Below are 22,164 nucleotides of genomic sequence, written 5' to 3'. Positions count from 1 at the left end.
TGAATAATGAAGAAGAAGAATCCTTAAAACTGAAATTCAAAGCTACAAGAAAACAAAATAGAAGACCGGTATGCTCCATAAAATGCAGTAAAAAAAGTAAAAGTAAAAGTGCAATGTAAAAGTAAAATGTGTCAAAAGTCCCTCTAAGTACAAAATTCTTTCCTATTTATACTAGTCTTAAAGCTCTTTGAGAGGCCCTCAATCATGTTTGTTGGGTTAGCAAATTGGGCTTTGTTCTTGTTGGATTAGCTAGCTCATGAGTGGAGTTGCTGCCCCATAAGAAAAACAGAGAAAACAGAGCTTGTTCACTTTAATTCTGGCCCATTGAGCAGGCGTTACTAGCAAACACACCTATGTTAATGCAAGTTGGCAACGTGCTTGTGGATTTCCTGGGCTGGGGCTTGGTGAGGGTGTTGCCAGCCTAAGTTATCCCCAGCAATGTGACCTTCTTCTTCTTGGATTCAACTTTTGATGCTTAAAGTTGCCTATGGTTTGAGCTTTAATCCTCTACTTTAATATAAACCATTGTACATCGTTGGAAAGCTCTGAATGTCCTCTTTCTAATGTAATTAGAAGCACCTCAATTGGATCTCTCTAGTTCAAGTTATGCATCATTGAAGAGGGCAAGGTCAGGCTGCCAGGGTCGCAGGTGTTGTTGGCAAATACGCCTTCCTCCCAGCACGTTGGCAACGTGGATTGCCTCCTTCCCTGAGCCAAGACCTCTGTCGCAAGCATTGTTGCTGGACACGCCTTCCTCTTCTCACGTTGGCAACGTGGGTTGCCCTCCAAAGTTGCCTAGCTGCTGGCGTTGTTGCCACACACACCTTTACAATTCCAAGTTAGCAACGTGCTAACTTCATTCTCCTAGCATCAAGCTTGCTGGCATTGCTAATGAACACGCCAATGATATCCTAGGTTGACAACGTGCTCATCTCTACTTCCTTGCCAATCTTCCTGGCGTTGCCAATGAACACACCAATGTTTCCTGAGTTGGCAACGTGCTTGAGGCTTCCTTTTCACCATCCAGGACTTCCTGGCGTTGCCAATGGACACGCCAATAGTATCCTACGTTGGCAACGTGCTCAAGGCTTCCTTTTCACCATCCAGGGCTTCCTGGCGTTGCCATTGAATACGCCAATGACAGTTTGCGTTGGCAACGTGCAAGTGGCTTCATAATTACCATCCAGGGCTTCCTAAGTTGCCAAGCTTGCTGTATTCCCAAGCTTTCTTGCTCCAATTCTTGCTCCAATCCCTTCTTGCTTCATTACCTATCATTAACCAAAGAAACTTTCTCAAATTCTTGCCATTCTATGCAATCAATTTCAAGAGATTCATTCACATTAACTTATTTATAAGCTCCTTGAATCATTTGCATGAATTTGGCCAAAATTAACCTAGTCCTTGGTATTTTAATGCATGGAGATGAAACTCATTAAAATGCTTGTTTATTTCAAAGAAAGTGAATGAAATTAAGCTAAAACTACTTAAACTAACTGACTAATATAGCAAAGATGCAAATGCATCACTCACTTAGTTAAAATTAATGTAGATGCTTCATGCATTGAAGGGAGGGTAGTTGGGATAGAGTGAGTAGCTTGTAATTCTTTGGAAAACATCCTAATGACAGCCCCTTTGAAAGGGGACCACATATTACAACCACAGGAAGTTGAAGAACAAGTGTACCTTATAAGCCTCCAAAAACTTTATGATTGTTATTTTTTTTAATACCTTATTAGAATGTGATAGTATAGAAGTAATAGAAAATTTAAAAGCAAATAGAGGCTACAATAATTATTTTAAAACATTTCTAGTAAATTGTATTAATGTAGTATCTTTTTTAAGAACAGTTTTTTTTCTCTCATATTTCACGTAGTGGTAATAGGATAACTCATGAATTAGTTAAATATGCTCTTACTAGTCCGAATTAAATATAGATAAAAAAATACCATAACAAATATATTTGTAATCTTACTCTTTTAGATCTAAGAGGTCCTATTCATGAATGAAAGTTACTCTTGTCATTGTTATTAAAACCGAACCGAATCGGTCGGTTTAATCAAAAAATCAATGAACTGGATCCTATACTGGTCCGGTCCGATAATTGGACCACATAAGACAAGAAATCGGTGCGAACCGATCAAACTCGGAGTGAATCGATAAAAATCGGTCGAACTCGATAATGACCGGTTTGAACGAACTGTTTCAGTTTCAAAATTTTCTCAAAATGAAAGAGATGGGGTTCAAACCCCCTCTTCATGGAGAGAAGGAGTAATCACAACCATGATGAGCGGATAATTTATACGCTTTTTGGCATTGTTTTTAGGTAGTTTTTAGTAAGTTCAAGCTACTTTTAGGGATGTTTTCATTCGTTTTTATGTTAAATTCACATTTCTGGACTTTACTATGAGTTTTTGTATTTTTCTATGATTTTAGGTAATTTCTGGCTGAAATTGAGGGACTTGAGCAAAACTCTGATAGGAGGCTGACAAAGGACTGCTGATGCTGTTGGAATCTGACCTCCCTGCACTCGAAATATATTTTCTGGAGTTACAGAACTCCAAATGGCGCGCTCTCAATGGCGTTGGAAAGTAGACATCCAGAGCTTTCCAGCAATATATAATAGTCCATACTTTATTCGGGAATTGACGACGTAAACTGGCGCTCAACGCCAGTTCCATGTTGCTGTCTAAAGTAAAACGCCAGAAACACGTCACGACCCGGAGTTGAACGCCCAAAACACGTTACAACTTGGCGTTCAACTCCAAAAGAAGCCTCAGCTCGTGGATAGATCAAGCTCAGCCCAAACACACACCAAGTAGGCCCCGGAAGTGGATTTATGCATCAATTTTCGTTTTTCTAAAGAATATTTTCGAAAAAAATTAATAAAAATTAAAAAAATCATAAAATCATAAAAATCAAAAATATTTTGTATTTCTTGTTCAAGTCTTGAGTCAACTTTTAAGTTTGGTGTCAATTGCATGCTTTAAAAAAAAATTTTCTTGCATTTTTCGAAAATTCATACATTCGTGGTGTTCTTCATGATCTTCAAGTTGTTCTTGGTAAGTCTTCTTGTTTGATCTTGATGTTTTCTTGTGTTGTATCTTTTGTTGTTTTTCATATGCATTTTTTTGTTTGTTAGAGTCCATGCATTAAAGATTTCTAAGTTTGGTGTCTTGCATGTTTTCTTTACATCAAAAATCTTTCAAAATTATGTTCTTGATGTTCATCATGATCTTCATAGTGTTCTTCGTGTTCATCTTGACATTCATAGTGTTCTTGCATGCATTCTTTGTTTTGATCCATAAAGAAAAGAGAAAAACACAAAAATGACGTTTTTAATTTTTCTCTCTCATCATTAAAAATTCAAAAAAATCAAAAAAATATCTTTTCCTTATTTCCCTCCAAATTTTCGAAAATTTTGGGTTGACTTGGTCAAAAATTTTTAAAATTAGTTGTTTCTTACAAGTCAAGTCAAATTTTCAATTTTAAAAATCCTATCTTTTCAAAACTTTTTCAAAAATCAAATCTTTTTCATTTTTATCTTATTAATTTCGAAAATTTTAAAATTTTTTTAAAAAAAAATCATTTTCTTAATATTATTTCATGATTTTCGAAAATTACACTAACAATTAATATGATTGATTCAAAAATTTGAAGTTTGTTACTTTCTTGTTAAGAAATGTTCAATCTTTAAATTCTAGAATCTTATCTTTAGTTTCTTGTTATTTAAGCAATTAATTTTAATTTTAAAAATTAAATCTTTTTCAAAATATCTTTTTCTTAAAAATCTTATCTTTTTATCTTATCTTTTTCAAAATTTTATCTTTTTCAAAAATTAGATTTAAAAAAATATCTTATCTAACTTCTTATCTTCTTATCTTTTCAAATTTAATTTTAATTTCTTTTTCAACTAACTGTTTGACTTTTTGTTTGTTTCTTATCTTTTTCAAAACCAACTAACTTCCTATCCCTCTCTAATTTTCGAAAATACCTCTCTCTTTTTCAAAAAATTCTTTTAAATTTTAATTTTAATTATATCTTATCTCTAATTTTTAAAATTATTAACTTCTTTTTAAAGTAATTTTCGAACTCTATTTCTCTTCTCCTTCTATTTATTTATTTATTCACTAACACATCTCTTCATCTCTCTTCATCTCAGATCACCACCTCTATTCTTACCCATTCTTCTTCACTCTTCTTCCCTTTCTTCTTCTACTAACAATAAGGATCCCTTTACTGTGACATAGAGGATTCCTCTTTCTTTTCTTGTTCTCTTCTTCCCTATATGAGCAGGAACAAGGAAAAAGGCACTCTTGTTGAAACTGATCCAGAACCTGAAAGGACTCTAAAGAGGAAACTAAGCTAAATTACAACAATCCAGAGGCAACCTTTCTGAAATTTTCGAACAAGAGAAGGAGATGGCAGCCGAACCCAACAACAATAATGCAAGGAGAATGCTTGGTGATTTCACAAAACCAACGTCCAAATTTGATGGAAGAAGCATCTCCATTCCTGCCATTGGAGCCAACAATTTTGAGCTTAAACCTCAATTAGTTGCTTTAATGCAACAGAACTGCAAGTTTTATGGACTTCCATCTGAAGATCCTTACCAGTTTTTAACTAAGTTCTTGTAAATTTGTGAGACTGTTAAGACGAATGGAGTAGATCCTGAAGTCTACAGGCTCATGCTTTTCCCTTTTGCTGTAAGAGACAGAGCTAGAACATGGTTGGACTCACAACCTAAAGATAGCCTGGACTCCTGGGATAAGCTGGTCATGGCCTTCTTGGATAAATTCTTTTCTCCTCAAAAGCTGAGCAAGCTTAGAGTAGATGTTCAGACCTTCAAGCAAAAAGATGGTGAATCTCTCTATGAAGCTTGGGAAAGATACAAGCAGCTGACCAAAAGGTGTCCATCTGACATGTTTTCAGAATGGACCATATTAGATATATTCTATTATGGTCTATCTGAATTTTTGAAAATGTCATTAGACCATTCTGCAGGTGGATCCATTCACCTAAAGAAAACACCTGCAGAAGCTCAAGAACTTATTGACATGGTTGCAAATAACCAATTAATGTACACTTCTGAGAGGAATTTCGTGAATAATGGGATGCCTCAGAGGAAGGGAGTTCTTGAAATTGATGCTCTGAATGCCATATTGGCTCAGAACAAAGTGTTGACTCAGCAAGTCAACATGATCTCTCAAAGTCTGAATGGATGGCAAAATGCATCCAACAGTACTAAAGAGACAGCTTCTGAAGATGCTTATGATCTTGAAAACCCTGCAATGGCAGAGGTCAAATTACATGGGTGAACCTTATGGAAACACCTATAACTCATCATGGAGAAATCATCCAAATTTCTCATGGAAGGATCAACAAAAGCCTCAACAAGGCTTTAATAATAGTGGAAGAAATAGGCTCAGTAACAACAAGCCTTTTCCATCATCTTCTCAGCAACAGACAGAAAATTCTGAATAGAGCCCCTCTAATTTAGCAAACTTAGTCTTGATCTGTCAAAAGCCACTTTAAGTTTCATGAGTGAAACAAGGTCCTCCATTAGAAATCTGGAGGCACAAGTGGGCCAGCTGAGTAAGAAAATCATTGAAACTCCTCCCAGTATTCTCCCAAGTAATACAGAAGTGAATCCAAAAGGAGAGTGTAAGGCCATTGATGTAATCAATATGGCCGAATGCACAAGGGAGGAGAAGGAGGAAAATCCTAGTGAGGAAGACCTCTTGGGACGTCTCTCAGGCAAGAAGGAGTTCTCTATTAAGGACCTAAAGGAATCTGAGGCTCATATAGAGACCATAGAGATTCTATTAAATCTCCTTCTGCCATTCATGAGCTCTGAAGACTATTCTTCCTCTGAAGAGGATGGAGATGTGATTGGAGAGCAAGTTGCTCAATATCTAGGAGCCATCATGAAGCTAAATGCCAAGTTATTTGGTAATGAGAGGAAGCATGAACAGCTTCTCTCAATGCAGAGTCAAACAGAGCCCCTACAGTCAAACTCTAAGTTTGGTGTTGGGAGGCCACAACCAAACGCTATGTTTGGTGTTGAACCCCCACATTCAAACTCTAAGTTTGGTGTTGGGAGGTCCCAACAATGCTCTGAACATCTGTGAAGCTCCATGAGAGCTCATTGTCAAGCTATTGACACTAAAGAAGCGCTTATTGGGAGGCAACCCAATTTTCATCTAATTTTATTTTTATTTTATTATTATTTTGTGTTTTATTAGGTTCATGATCATGTGGAGTCACGAAAAAAATACTAAAATTAAAAATAGAATCAAAAATAGCAGAAGAAAAATCACACCCTGGAGGAAGAACTTACTGGCGTTTAAACGCCAGTAAGGTGCATCTGGCTGGCGTTCAACGCCAGAACAGAGCATGGATCTAGCGCTGAACGCCAGAAAAAATCAACACCCTGGCGTTCAAACGGCAAGAATGTGCTCTGAGGAAAGCTGGCGCTGAACGCCAGTAACAAGCATGGAACTGGCGTTCAACGCCAGAAACATGCTACACATGGGCGTTGAACGCCCAGAACGTGTACCACTTCAGCGTTTAAACGCCAGAATGGTATGCTAAGGCATTCTACATGCCTAATTGGTGCAGGGATGTAAATCCTTGACACCTCAGGATCTGTGGATCCCACAGGATCATCTCAGGATCTGTGGACCCCACAGGATCCCCACCTAACATATTCCCACCTTAACTCCTAATCCTATAACACACTCTCCCAAAAACACTTCTTCCCAAATCACCTTAATCTCTCTTCCCCATCATCTCTTCACCACTCACATCCATCCATCCTTCCCACCCAAACCCACCCTACATGGCCAAAACACAAACATCTCTCCCTCTCCCCCATATCTTCTTCTCCTTTTTCTATTCTTTCTTCTTTTGCTCGAGGGCGAGCAACATTCTAAGTTTGGTGTGGTAAAAGCATAGCTTTTTTTTGCTTTTCTTGCTTTTTCATAACCATTGATGGCACCTAAGGCCAGAGAAACCTCAAAAAAAAAAGAGAAAAGAAAGAGAAGAGAAAAGAGAAGACAAAAGCTTCCACCTCTGAGTCGTGAGAGATGGAGAGATTCATCTCAAGGGTCCATAGCTCAGTAGAAGAGCATTTGACTGCACATCAAGAGAGCATGAGAAATTCCCTCTTCAAGAAATTCCTGAGATACCTCAGGGGATACATGTTCCTCCACATAATTATTGGAAGCAACTAAGGATAGGAACACCAAAATCACTAGGGATCATGCAACAGAAGCAAGGAAGAGACATAAAGGAGCTCAAAAAGCACCATTGGACCTTCAAGAAGGCGCCACCCTCACTCAGGTGGACTCATTCCTTGTTCTTATTTTCCCTGCTTTTCGATTTTTATGCTTCATGTTTATCTATGTTTTGTGTCTCTACTTCATAATCATTAATATTTAGTAACTATGTCTTAAAGTTATGAATAATTCCATTAATCCTTCACCTCTCTTAAATGAAAAATGTTTTAATTCAAAAGAACAAGAAGTACATGAATTTCGAATTTATCCTTGAATTTAGTTTAATTATATTGATGTGGTGACAATACCTTTTGTTTTCTGAATGAATGCTTAAACAGTGCATATTTTTTATCTTGTTGTTTATGAATGTTAAAACTGTTGGCTCTTGAAAGAATGATGAACAAAGAGAAATGTTATTGATAATCTGAAAAATCATAAAATTGATTCTTGAAGCAAGAAAAAGCAGTGAAAAAAATCAAAGGCTTGCAAAAAAAATAGAAAGAAAAAGAAAAAGCAAGCAGAAAAAGCCAATAGCCCTTAAAACCAAAAGGCAAGGGTAAAAAGGATCCAATGCTTTGAGCATCAATGGATAGGAGGGCCCAAGGAAATAAAATCCAGGCCTAAGCGGCTAAATCAAGCTGTCCCTAACCATGTGCTTGTGTCATGAAGGTCCAAGTGAAAAGCTTGAGACTGAGTGGTTAAAGTCGTGATCCAAAGCAAAAAGAGTGCGCTTAAGAGCTCTGGACACCTCTAACTGGGGACTCTAGCAAAGCTGAGTTATAATCTGAAAAGGTTCACCCAGTCATGTGTCTGTGGCATTTATGTATCCGGTGGTAATACTGGAAAACAAAGTGCTTAAGGCCACGGCCAAGACTCATAAGTAGCTGTGTTCAATAATCAACATACTTAACTAGGAAAGTCAATAACACTATCCGAAATTCTAATTTCCTAGAGAAGCCAATCATTCTAAACTTCAAAGGAAAAAGTGAGATGCCAAAACTGTTCAGAAGCAAAAAGCTACAAGTCCCGCTCATCTAATTATAACTAATATTCATTGATATTCTGGAATTTATAATATATTCTCTTCTTTTTATCCTATTTGATTTTCAGTTGCTTGGGGACAAGCAACAATTTAGTTTGGTGTTGTGATGAGCGGATAATTTATACGCTTTTTGGCATTGTTTTTAGGTAGTTTTTAGTAAGTTCAAGCTACTTTTAGGGATGTTTTCATTAGTTTTTATGTTAAATTCACATTTCTGGACTTTACTATGAGTTTGTGTGTTTTTCTGTGATTTCAGGTAATTTCTGACTGAAATTGAGGGACTTGAGCAAAACTCTGATAGGAGGCTGACAAAGGACTGCTGATGCTGTTGGAATCTGACCTCCCTGCACTCGAAATGAATTTTCTGGAGCTACAGAACTCCAAATGGCGCGCTCTCAACGGCGTTGGAAAGTAGACATCCAGAGCTTTCCAGAAATATATAATAGTTCATACTTTATTCGTGTTGAACGCTAGTTCCATGTTGCTGTCTAAAGTAAAATGCTAGAAACACGTCACTACCCGGAGTTGAACGCCCAAAACACGTTACAACTTGGCGTTCAACTCCAAAAGAAGCCTCAACTCGTGGAAAGATCAAGCTCAGCCCAAACACACACCAAGTAGGCCCCGGAAGTGGATTTATGCATCAATTACTTACTCATGTAAACCCTAGTAGCTAGTCTAGTATAAATAGGATAATTTACTATTGTATTAGACATCTTTGGTCTCAGTTTTGTTTTATTCTTCATCTTAGGAGGCTATTGTTCATGTTTTGGGGGCTGGCCATTCGGCCATGCCTGAACCTTTCACTTATGTATTTTCAACGATGGAGTTTCTACACACCATAGATTAAAGGTGTGGAGCTCTGCTGTACCTCAAGTTTTAATACAATTACTACTGTTTCTATTCAATTCTCTTTATTCCTATTCTAAGATATTCGTTGCACTTCAACTTGATGAATGTGATGATCCGTGACACTCATCATCATTCTCACCTATGAACGCGCGTGACTGACAACAACTTCCGTTCTACCTTAGGCCGGGCGCATATCTCTTGGATTCCTTAAACAGAATCTTCGTGGTATAAGCTAGATTGATGGCGGCATTCATGAGAATCCGGAAAGTCTAAACCTTGTCTGTGGTATTCCGAGTAGGATTCTGGGATTGAATGACTGTGACGAGCTTCAAACTCCTGAAGGCTGGGCGTTAGTGACAGACGCAAAAGAATCAAGGGATTCTATTCCAACCTGATTGAGAACCGACAGATGATTAGCCGTGCTGTGACAGAGCATTTGGACCTTTTTCACTGAGAGGATGGGATGTAGCCATTGACAACGGTGATGCCCTACATATAGCTTGCCATGGAAAGTAGTAGGAAGGATTGAAGGAAGAAGTAGGAAAGTAGAAAAAGAAAGGGCACAGTATCTCCATATGCTTATCTGAAATTCCCACCATTAATTTACATAAGTATTTCTATCCTATTTTAATTATCTTTATTTTCTGTTTATTATTTATTATTATTCGAAAATCCATAATCAATTATAATCTGCCTGACTGAGATTCACAAGATGACCATAGCTTGCTTCATACTAACAATCTTTGTGGGATCGACCCTTACTCACGTAAAGTTTATTACTTGGACGACCCAGTACACTTGCTGGTTAGTTGAACGGAGTTGTGTCCACACATAGCAAAGAGCCATTATAATGATTCCATACAATAACAAAGAGTACAACATTGATGATCACAATTTCGTCCACCAAACCACCAAGCTGACTTGCTGTTATTAATATATGTGAAAATTAAAATATATATAGATATCTTTTAACAAATAATTTATTTTTATTTAATTTATTTTAATTTTAGTTATAAACTCACTTATTTTTTCTTTTCATAATTATATAATATTTATTAATATTGTTTTTCAATAAATATTTATAGTATATAATAGTATAACAGATATAAACTAATTAATAAATTATTAAAATTAAAAGTAATAGTTATTTTAATATAAAAATAAAATAAAAGTATTTAGGATAGAGTAAAATTAACGAGTAAATAGCCAAAATCATCCCTGAAAGATACTCCGATCTCCATTTTGGTTCTCGAAAGATAAAGTTAATTAAAATTGTCCCCGAAAGATACACGATTGGTCACGTTAGTCCTTCCGTTAGTTGGATGATGATGTGTCACGTTAAGTGTAACGTGGCATATGATGAGGTGGAAGGCTAATGCCACGGGTCACAAGATGATTGGTTGACGTGTCAGATCAGTGACACCTAACATGTCACGTGTCAGGTTAGTGACACGTGGCATGCCACGTGGCACTTGACATGCAAAAAAGTTATTTATAATAAAAATAGTCCTTGAAAATTTAGACGTAAGTCATTTTCATCCCTTAAATTTTAAAAATTAATCAAATTAATCCTTATATAATTTTTTTAATTTTTTTTTGATAATATTAAATTTAAAATATTTTTTGATACTACTAATTTTAATAAAAATATAATTGACAATAAAAAAATTAGTAACCGAATCTTTGTACACCATAAAAAAACCATCGACATACCCCCCACCATTCCACTAGTCTCTCTCCCCGTCTTTTCTTTAACCTACTCAACAAAAATCCCAATCCCCGCTTTCCCTTTTCCAATTCATTCCCCTCTCGATAATTCACAATTTAGATTCTAGAAACCCAACCCAACCCAACCTGACATCTTCCTCCCCCGTTTTTTGGTTTTCTTCGTCCTCACCCACCAATGTCCAAATCCCTCCCTTCTTCCCCTCCGATCCCAAAACGGCAACCCCCTCCCACCAAAACGACACCGCTCTGATTCCTCCTCCACCGTCTTCTTTTGCATGCTATCATTATCATTATTATTATTAGTATTATAGTTATCTGCTCACTCGCTACACTCCTATTCATCATCGTTATCATCAAATCCGACCCTTTCCATGACCACCAACACCGCATTCAAAGCCAATAAAAAATAGATAAACAAATTGAAAAAGAAAAGGCGTTGACTTTTTTTTTAGGGTTTGGTGGTGAAGAAGAAAATGGAGCAAGCGGTTGTGGACGACATAATAAACCGATTGCTGGAAGTTCGGGGGAGGCCGGGGAAGCAGGTGCAGCTCTCGGAATCGGAGATCAAGCAGCTGTGTGCCGCTTCCAGAGAGATTTTCTTGCAGCAGCCCAATTTGTTGGAGCTTGAAGCCCCCATTAAGATTTGCGGTAAATTTAATTTAGTTTTTGATTATGAGATCTGCGCTTCAAATCTTAGGTCCCACGGGGTTTTCTTCGCGTTTTGGGTCCGTTATGATCTGAGTGACTTTTTGATGTTGTTTGGTGATTCTGGAAAGTTGGTTTGATTGTTTGGCTGCTACATGAACCTTTTTTATTTTTGTTGTTTTTGGGTGGTTATCTGTGGGTTTTTTTATTACAAATTTGTTATCTAAATTGCATGTTTCTGTTTTCTCTGTGTGTGTTGTAAATTGGTTTCCCAGTGAGGTTTTGTGAAGTATAGGTTTGACTGAACTTTGTCTAGTGTTTTTCTTTGTCCTTGATGACGTTGTGGCTCTGGTAATACACTAATACGGTTAAATTTGTGATTAAGATGTATAATTGCTCTAACTTTGGCGCTAAACCCTATTGATGAAATTATAGAGATGCCTCTCATATGAGCATGGCGGGGTTTGACATATTAAGCCTTGTTTGTTTTTTTGTTTTTGTTTTTGTGTGTGAACTGGAAATTAAATAGTTTAGACGTTAGACTTGGTTAAAATATGTGGCAATCTAACTATAGCCGGATGCTAAAGGTAAGGATATACAGCAACCTAAACTGAACACGTGTTAATTCAATTAAAGATTTTAAGTAAGATGTTGGAAAGCCTCTCAGTTGTTGAAGTTTTAGAAGTATTATTGGGAGTGAAAGAAACATTGGATACCTTTTATTAGGTTTTTTTTTTTTTTTTCAAAGTTTACACAGATGGTATTACCATCCCCTCACACTCTTTCTGTTTTACATCATAGCCTTAAGATACAATTTGATCCGGTTAGCTCCTTGTCTGACAAGGCTTTTTGTTGCTGTACACCTTAGCTATGAGCTTCTTTTGCATTCTTTATATCATTTCCTGCTTAGATTAAGCTTGCCTAGCAGATGCAGTTTAAAGTGTCGTTAAAAAGACACTCAATTTGTATTCTCCAACATGTAAAAGTCAAAGTATGCACTTCCTTGCTCTTGTGAAAAACTTGACTTTGAGAACTCAAATGATGTATTATGATCCTTTATTTATAAGTTCCAAGTTCCAACTTTTCCATTTCAGGAATGATATATCTGCTTTTATAGGATTGTGTAATATATTTATTATTTAAGCTAAGTAGCTAACTACTTTGGCACATAAAATTTATTTCTTTTACATAAAAGTGATGTTATCTTGTTAGCCGGATGCTTCGTTTTTCCTTCATATTATGCTTACCAGTAAACCCAAGGTTAGAATTTAAGTATTGGGACAAAACAGATACATTGTTATTTGTTATTGCTGAATTCTACAACAATAAAAATTGCAGCTAAGCTTTTTCCCACTGCATGGGGTTGGCTACAATGGTCATGATTATATAATGCAATGCTAGTGTCCTATTGCATCGTATACCAGTGTACAAATCATTTAAATATAAATCTTATCCTTTTTTAATGGTTTCAGTAATATATATTTTTTTTAATCTCTACCACTGGTTAACTATTGAGCTACCTTGACTTTGTTGCACTCAACTTTACTTATTGGGATTTAGTCCATCCGCCATGCATGATAAAACCACCTAGGATAAAGTCTTGCCCTTTTTCCCCCTATAGATGCTACACTAATTCTCTTTTCAATGTCATCATCATTTATTAAGTTTATGTTTGAGCTTGAATGGTACTTTTCTATCACAAACAAGACTTAAGTTTTACTTATTCATTTTATGTACACAGCTTAAATACCATGATTGATAAATCAAAATTACAAAGATTTGAATTTCTGTAGGCATGATTCATGCATTATACTTCTCAATGTTAGCATTACCGCCAAATATTGTATTATTGTCTATAGTCAAAAGATTTCTAGTAGCTAATGTATATTAATTATATTTATGTCAATTTTTCAGGTGATGTACATGGTCAATATTCTGATCTTTTAAGGCTTTTTGAGTATGGTGGATTACCACCTGAGGCCAACTACTTGTTTTTGGGTGATTATGTAGATCGAGGGAAGCAGAGTTTAGAAACAATTTGCCTTCTCCTTGCTTATAAGATAAAATATCCTGAGAACTTTTTCCTTTTGAGGGGGAATCATGAATGTGCTTCTATAAACCGTATATATGGATTTTATGATGAGTGTAAAAGAAGGTTCAATGTAAGGTTATGGAGGACATTTACAGAATGCTTCAATTGCCTGCCTGTGGCAGCTCTCATTGATGAAAAAATTTTGTGCATGCATGGGGGACTTTCTCCTGACTTAAACAATTTGGATCAGATTAGAAATCTTCAGCGGCCAACTGATGTACCAGATACGGGTTTGCTATGCGATCTCCTATGGTCAGATCCAAGCAAAGAAGTTCAAGGTTGGGGAATGAATGATAGGGGAGTTTCATATACATTTGGTGCAGATAAGGTCTCCGAGTTTCTTCAGAAACATGATTTGGATCTTATTTGTCGTGCTCATCAGGTTATAACTCCTGCCTTTGGTGCCTAATGTGTTACAAGGTCTTTAGGGTTGAGTTTGTATCAATGACTAGAATGACTATAAAATGTATTTAAGCAGTGGTTATCCATCTCTCAGAATTATTAGAATTATTTTTTTTGCGGACTTCGAAATAAGTTGTCGTGTACAATGTAGCACACTTATGAAGCTATCCTGCTTTTAAATGTCATAGGCAAGGTTATGATTTTTCATTCTGTGCATTCCAGTACTTAGACTGTACTGTATTTGCCATGCAACATGTGAAACATTTATGCATTGGAGCTGTTATCCTTATAATTGCCATTTGGAAAGCTTTTGGATTTTCATGCTGTGCATTCTGGTAGTTTAGACTGAATGGTAGTATATCTTGATCAGTTATGCTTTAAACTTAAACTGGATTTGTAATGTGCTTTTACCAGGTGGTGGAGGATGGATATGAGTTCTTTGCTAACCGACAGCTTGTAACAATATTTTCAGCACCTAATTATTGCGGGGAATTTGACAATGCTGGCGCTATGATGAGTGTTGATGAAACTCTAATGTGCTCTTTCCAAATATTAAAGCCTGCTGATAGAAAAGGAAAGCTCAATTTCGGAAGTACAACGACTGCTAAGCCAGGAAACTCTCCAGCTGGTGTGAAGGTAATGTTGGAAGATAGATTTGTTGGTGCAAAATTTGCATGTGCCTTTTACCCCTGATGGAAATGTATGAAGATATGTTTAGCTATTTGTAAATTTCAATCTTAATGATGAACTGACAGTTTCATGGACATTGCTGGTTTCTCTTTTATCTGGCTGAGACTTGATTTTTGAAAGTGGGATTTTCAAAGTAAATTAAACAAGTGCATGGCATACAATCTGGCTTATTTCTGCAGTCTTCCTTTGAATAGTAATACTTGAACTAGGTGTTTGTGATGATTACACAAATTTGAAGATACGTTGAAGCAGATCTTCAACTTTTTCTAGTTTTTTTTCCCACTGTAAAAGTATTTTCCTTGTGTACTATATGGTGCATCGTTGTAGATTCCATCATAATTGGGAAATTTGAATTGTCATATTATGTGAAGGACTTGGATATTATGGGGTGTCCAGAGTCGCACATTGGGTAGTATGAGATGTTTGATGTATTTAAGGAGAGTGGTTCATCTCCCTTAATAGCTAGCTCTAAGATGTGGTTTTCCACTTCCCTTTGGTACTTAACATATTTTTACGTGGAAAACATTTAGGGAAATCGAGTTTAGCAATTGAGAAAAGAAAGCTCATTATCCTGAAAAATCAACCAAAATGTTCTGCTACAACCAAATCTGTTGGATGAATCAATTCTTTCAAATGGTCTCACCACAATGATGGATACTGTTGCATTCAATTTGGTTTCCTTGTGAAATGTAGAACACCAGCAATTTCTTGATCTTTCAGAATCTAGATCAATTTACCACATTATTTTGATTCACTAGTGGGTACATGCTTTTCCTATCATTTGTTGTTTCTAATAAATAATTGATATAATTAGCAATTTGCTATCTTGCAGTCCTTCCTAGGTACAAAAGTATGAAGCAAATTTTGGCGAAAAAAGGGGTTGCTGATGCATGAAGTCAGTGTGGTCACGAAGCTGTCATAGTTGGCTGCCACAACAGGGTCAGCTTGGTCAAAGAAGATGCAGTAGTTGCAAGAAAAAGGATAGTTGAGTACCATTTGGTCGTCTATGATATTTGGGAATTGTAAAAAAAAAAAAAAATAATAGAAACATCATCATCCTCATGAACTACTATGTAGACCATTGTTTTTCTAACTGGTACAAAAATTTGCATCGAGTCCTTTGTTTTCATTGTACGCTGATGTGTTTTTTGGTGACTTTTAAGCTTATCAAGTATAAGATGATATATACCTGCATGTGCCATGGGGTGCTGAAAAACTATTTCATGAATAAGCACTTAAATATTGTTTAAATGTGGAGAGCAATTGAAGCTGGTAATGGGTGTGGCTTAATCTCCATGTTAATCTCTTTTTAGGTCTTGCTCTTGTGTTCTTCAGATGTTTTGTTTCTGAGACGAAAATGGATCTTAACGTTTTATTCTCCTATCCAAAACTTTTACTATATTTCAATCTTGAACAACCCAACAATGTGTTGGTATTTCATGCAAAATTGCGAATCATGAGTGAGCACCAACCCCTTTGGTTAAAAATATGTTTTCGATTCTTACCGGTAGAGTAGCTGAACAATTTTACTTTATTATTTACCAAACTCAATAGGTGGAAAATTGATGGCTATTTTTGCTGCTGCTAAGTCCTGCGCTTGTTTTTGACTTTTGACTGTGCATATCTTTTCCAAGTATTAACTCCCGGATTTGGTTTTCTAAGGTGAAGTTGTCTTTTTTTTTTTTTTTTTTTTTTTCAGTTGAAAGCGGCGAGTTAGTACCAAAAGTAGTCATTCTTCAATATTATTATCCAATATATATTATAATTATTATATAGGTAATAAAACTAATAAGTTTCATAGACAGCAAAAGTCAAGAACAAATTTTATTGAGTAAAGAGATTCAAAATACGTGACTTGTTTCGAACAAACATGGATAACAGAGAAGTCTAACATATAGAACGACTAAACACAAGGTAAATGAATTGTGATGGTCATTTCTAAGGTAACCTACCTAGTCCTGCACAGTCCGAGCGAGGTTGTTGTTAGAGAGGTTAGGTGATCTGTGAGAGGCCTGTACATGTATTCAATCTGGTCTGATTTTGCCTGTCACAAAAAAGGATCGGGTTTAAACAATTTTAAAAGTCTAAATTTATATAAACCAGATTTAGACTCATAAATTAGTCTAATTAGATCTATCAGGTCTGTCTAGACATGTTAGAATATAAATAAATAAACAAATAATTTTTTCATAATTAAAAAAGTTGTTAAATTTTTTATGGAATAAACTATTAAAATCGTCCTAATTTTTTAATAGATTGATAAAAATACCTTCCAGTTTTGTTAATGACAAAAATAGTCAACATTTTAAAACATGACAAAAATACCCAATATCAAATATTTATTATCAAAAAGTGCTTAAAAGATTAGATTTTGATCCGATTTTTTGTAAACATGATCAGAAATATGAGACAGTTTTAATCTTAAAATTGGATAATTTCACACGAAATATTTTTTTTTTTGCAATTTTTTGTCAATAACAAAATACTTCTAAAAAATGAAATAAAAAATTTAGAGATCGAATTTTTTTACTTTTTTTATGTAATTTCTATATATTTATCCAAATATTTCTACAAAAGTTTGAATCAAATGTATCAACGGTTTACCAAATACAAAAGCTGTTTGCTATTATAAAAAATAGTTTTAATTATTTTTGACATGTTTTATAATGTTATCAAAAGCGAGCATTATTTTTGTCAACATTTCTAAAATTCGAGCATGATTTTGATAGTTTATCTTTTTAAAATTTTCATATTTTATATAAATAATTTTGCATAATTTAAATACTTTAAAATTTAAATATTGTTGTAAACATTGAATTTGGTATATTGGATAAGAGTAATTTTTTTATAACTTTTTAATTATTTTTTTTATAACAGGAAAAATATCATTATCTTGAGATTTTAGGTTAAGTCAGACTTAATAACAAATCAAATTTAGTACCTAAAAAAAATTGCCACAAACCATAAGCCAAAGCCTTTTTATTTTAGCTGCAGGCCAAACTTTATTTTGGTCCGGACAACTTAAACCAATCCTGTTTTCCTCACTTGACTGGAGCTAATTGGGTTTCCGACAATGAATATCCATCACTAACCAACATCTTCAATCGGGATCATTTTTGAAAACGTATTATCTAAGGTGTTCAATTCAGGTTAGAAAAACATAAGACAAACCAACATGAGAATGGATTTAAACCTTGAGCTTATACGTCCAAAAAGAAAACCCTGAATTTATGACTAGGAAGGAAAAAACATTCCTACGGCTAGAATAAAGACCCTAATTCTCTTAGAATTTAGTGTTGGTTACTTTGTTAGTTTATGAACCTTTGAATTTTGAGTGTCATTAATGAAATTTACGTTTTGAATTTTATAAATGCTTGCTTAGTTTGTTAGTATTGATTTCTTGCTTTGATTAGTTATTGATTTTATTAACTCCTGCAATTGATCATATTTTATTTTCATGCTTTTTAAGTATTCGATGAAATGTCTCACTTAGCTATTGAATAATTTTTTCTTATTCTTGGCTTGAGATTGAGAATTTAGGTGACCTTGAGTCATTGATGTCTAATATTGATTGGTGATTTAAGATTGTTAGTTAATTTGATTTTCAGTAATGCTAATCTATCACTAAGCTAATTAGTGAGTTGGTTAGGATTTCTGAATTGAGATTAATGTCCACTTGACTTTTCTCAATGTGTAGAGGTTGACTAACTGGGATTAACTCTTCTAATTGCCATGTTTGTGGTTAATGACTGGGATAGAAAATCTTGACTCTCAACTCTTGCCAACACCTTTTTGCTAATGGCATTTCCTTTCTTTTGATTTTACTTGCTTTGCTTTTAATTGCATTTTCTTTACTTTCTTGTCTTTTAAATTCTTGTTTATTGTTACTAATCCCCCATTTTCTATAGCCAATGATACGTATACCCGATTGCACTTTCGTGGGAGAATGACCCGAGATTTAAAACTTCAAGTTATTTATTTTAATTTATGACAATCTTTATTTACACTTTGATAGGGTCATTTGCTGGATTAGGACTATGCTTGCAACAAAATTCGAGTTTTATAACTTGTGAAATTCTAAACCGGTATCTAGCCTTCATCGAGTTTTTGGTGCCGTCGCCAGGGAGTTACAAATGTGCGTAATACTATTGGCTATTGCGAATATGTGAATATTGTAAATAGTTTGCTTTTTGGTTGTTTTCTTGTTTTTGCTAGTAGGTAGGAGTTTGTTTTTCTTTGCTTTTTGATTTTCTTTGTTTTTATTTTCTCTTTTTCATATGAATTCCGTGTGGCTTTGAGTATGATTTTGATTATGTTGTAGAAAATGGCAATTTCAATGACAGGTTGCACCAAGAAGTGAACAATCAATTTAGGGGGGAGGGGGCTTACACTAAAGATCAACCTTCATGGCATCAACCTCCTCCACCCGAGTATGATCATAATCCTTCCTATGATGCATACCCACATAATGGATATGGTAGCCCTTGCAATGATTATAAACTTCAACCACCATACTCCTATAGACCCATCCTCAACATTGTCCTCAACCACAATACCCTCAAACCACGCCCCACTACCACCAACCATCTCTATGGAAACTGTTCATATCCTGGGTCGAGCTGTCCGACTCGGGATGTTCTACTGATAAGTCGACTGACCTCTTCAGGTCAGGACAATCCGACCTCTTCTCAGAGAGCTCGGCCAAATCACCAGGAAAGCCCAAAAAGGGACCAAATGGAGGACCGCGCCCCAAAACCCAAGGCAGCCCAAACCTACGGAGAGAAGGGCGGTTCCCTTAAAGATAAGATGACCTTACTTGAAAGATAAAGATAAGATAAGATAACTAACTTCTCTTATCTAAAAAGGTCGCTCTACACCATTATAAATACACTGGAGCACCCAGGTATAACTCATACTCTGATTCTACTAAAAACCTGCTTAATACCCTTGCTAACTTAAGCATCGGAGTCCCTTGCAGGTACCACACCACCCTCCGGTGACGAAGGATCAGCACCATCATCAAGTCCAACAAGTCGGACACATCAGCTCCGACCCATACAAAAGATCTCATCCGAGATCGACCTACAGTTTCAGGTAACCCTCGGAACATTGGTGCCGTTGCCGGGGAACCTGGAAGTCATCCCATCACCATGGCGGACGACCATGACAACGACCACGATTTAGGTCTAGAAGATAGAACACTACAAAAAAACGTGGACACTACACCAAAAGACACCTCGCAATCCAACGAAGACAAAATTTCACCAAACTCGGGAGCCCTTGAGACGCTTCAAGATCGTTTAAAACAACTCAAGAAAGAAGCCCAACATCAGCGAGAAGCTGGGAAGGACCTACAAAGGGAGATAAGGCGACGCCGGGAATTGGAAGACAAACTCCTAAAATTCGAAGCCGATCTCAAAACCAAAGCGACTCGTTCCACCCACGAGGACAGCTCCCACAAGGACCAAGATCCATTCATCAAGGAGATAATGAAGACCAGAATCCCAAAAGACTTTAAATTCCTGGATATGGCCTTATACGATGGCACGGCAGATCCCAGCCACCACCTCAGTAATTTTAGAAGTCGAATGTACCTCACTGACGCCTCAGACACAGTCCACTGCAAAGCTTTCTCGACTACCTTAACAAAAACAACGATAAATGGTTCGACAATCTACCCCTAGGTCCATCTCAAGCTTCGACGACCTAGCCAAGAAGTTTCTAGCCAGATTCTCTATCCAGAAAGACAAAACCAAGAACGCCCCAAGTCTATTAGGAATCAAACAAGGAGATCGAGAAAGTCTCCGCAGCTACATGGAAAGATTCAACAAGGCATGTCTAGACATACAAAGTCTACCCACAGAAGCGGCCATCATGGGCCTCAAATGAGGTACAAGAACGAGCCGAGAAGTATATCAACATGGAGGAAAACGCTCGACTAGGAGAGACCTCAAAATCCGGATTCTCCTACTCCTCCCAAGATAAGGACAAAGAATCCAAGAAAAAAGGAAATTGACATGAAGAAAAGATAAAAAAATACCACAATTATACTCCTATTCGGGTATCCCTTGTGGATGTCTATAGAGAAGTATGCCATACTGAAAAGATACCCCCAGCTCGACCACTCAAAAGCAAAAAAGGAGGAGGAAACCGGGCAGAACATTGTGAATATCATCGAATCTACGGACATTCCACCAATGAATGTTTTGACTTAAAAAATATCATAGAGAAATTGGTAAGAGAAGGAAAGTTAGATCGGTATTTGGCAAGCCGAGTAGACGATCCCAGAAAAAGAAAAAGGGATGAAGATGTCGGACAAGCAGAACGAACACCTCGTATACCCGAGAGACACGTCCACATGATACACGGAGGATTTGCGAGAGGCGAAATCTACAAATCATCTCGCAAAAGATATCTCAAAGAAGTATATCTTGTTGAGGGAAGAGAGGAAACACCCGACATCCCCACAATTACCTTTACCAAAGAGGATGCATCTGGCATCATCCCAGGACACGACGATCCTATGGTCATCACTATCGTATTGGCAAACGCAAATCTCCACCGCACACTGATAGACTAAGGAAGCTCTGCCGACATATTATTCAAAACTACCTTCGACAAACTCGGCCTAGAAGAAAAAGAACTCAGAGCATATCCGAACAGCCTATTCAGACTGGGAGACACCCCAGTTCAACCACTTGGATACGTCTCACTACACACGACCTTTGGAAAAGGAAACCAGTCAAGAACACTCAAAATAGACTACATTGTGGTCGACGTAAGCTCAGCCTACAATGCCTTAATAGGTCAGACAACATTGAATCAACTCGGCGTAGTAGTCTCGACTCCACATCTATGCATGAAGTTCCCAACTGCAGAAGGAATAGCTACAATAAAAGCAGACCAAAAGATGACGCGCCGCTGCTACAACATGAGCTTAATCCTCAGAGACAGAGGGGAAGAATTCCACACCATCGAACTCGGTGGAGCTCAGAGGCGGGAACAACTCCGCCCACAACCCGAAGGTGAAGTAGAAAAAGTCCAGAATGGAGATATCCCGGACCAAACAACCAATATCGGTACAATCCTAAAAGGAGACATAAAAGAATCACTCGTACAGTTCTTGTGAGATAACGTCAACCTCTTTGCATGGAAGGCTATAGACATGCCAGGCATAGACCCCATGTTAATGTGCCACAAGCTAGCAGTCTACCCAGGATCTCGGCCAGTACAACAAAAACGTAGAAAGCTCGGGCCAGAACAATCCCAAGCTGTGGAAGAGCAGGTAAAAGCTCTACTGGAGGCAGGATTCATAAGAGAAGTCACGTACCCACTATGTCTAGCCAATATTGTCTTGGTGAAAAAATTGAATGGGAAGTGGCGGATGTGCACCGACTACACTGATCTCAACAAAGCTTGCCCAAAAGATCCTTATC

At 36.7% G+C, this 22,164-nt stretch overlaps 1 protein-coding gene across 2 annotated transcripts; it reads left to right on the top strand.

The window, feature by feature from the left end:
• Nucleotides 1-10,841: 10,841 nt before the first annotated feature.
• Nucleotides 10,842-15,862, top strand: LOC112710926 (serine/threonine-protein phosphatase PP1). 2 transcript variants are annotated; one of them, XM_025763409.3, is made up of 4 exons: nt 10,842-11,547; nt 13,459-14,018; nt 14,453-14,674; nt 15,561-15,862. In XM_025763409.3, the coding sequence occupies exons 1-4, from the start codon at nt 11,373-11,375 to the stop codon at nt 15,582-15,584; spliced, it is 981 nt and encodes a 326-aa protein (XP_025619194.1). In that variant the 5' UTR covers nt 10,842-11,372; the 3' UTR covers nt 15,585-15,862. The 2 variants fall into 2 exon arrangements, 1 of the variants encoding a protein (XP_025619194.1); XR_003157095.3 differs by having other exon boundaries at nt 10,845-11,547; nt 14,511-14,674.
• Nucleotides 15,863-22,164: the final 6,302 nt, after the last annotated feature.

The sequence above is a fragment of the Arachis hypogaea genome, chromosome 9, assembly GCF_003086295.3.
Source record: "Arachis hypogaea cultivar Tifrunner chromosome 9, arahy.Tifrunner.gnm2.J5K5, whole genome shotgun sequence".
Lineage (NCBI taxonomy): Eukaryota > Viridiplantae > Streptophyta > Magnoliopsida > Fabales > Fabaceae > Arachis > Arachis hypogaea.
The sequence above is the reverse complement of the archived record's forward strand: the minus strand, read 5'-3'. Positions and strand labels throughout refer to the sequence as shown.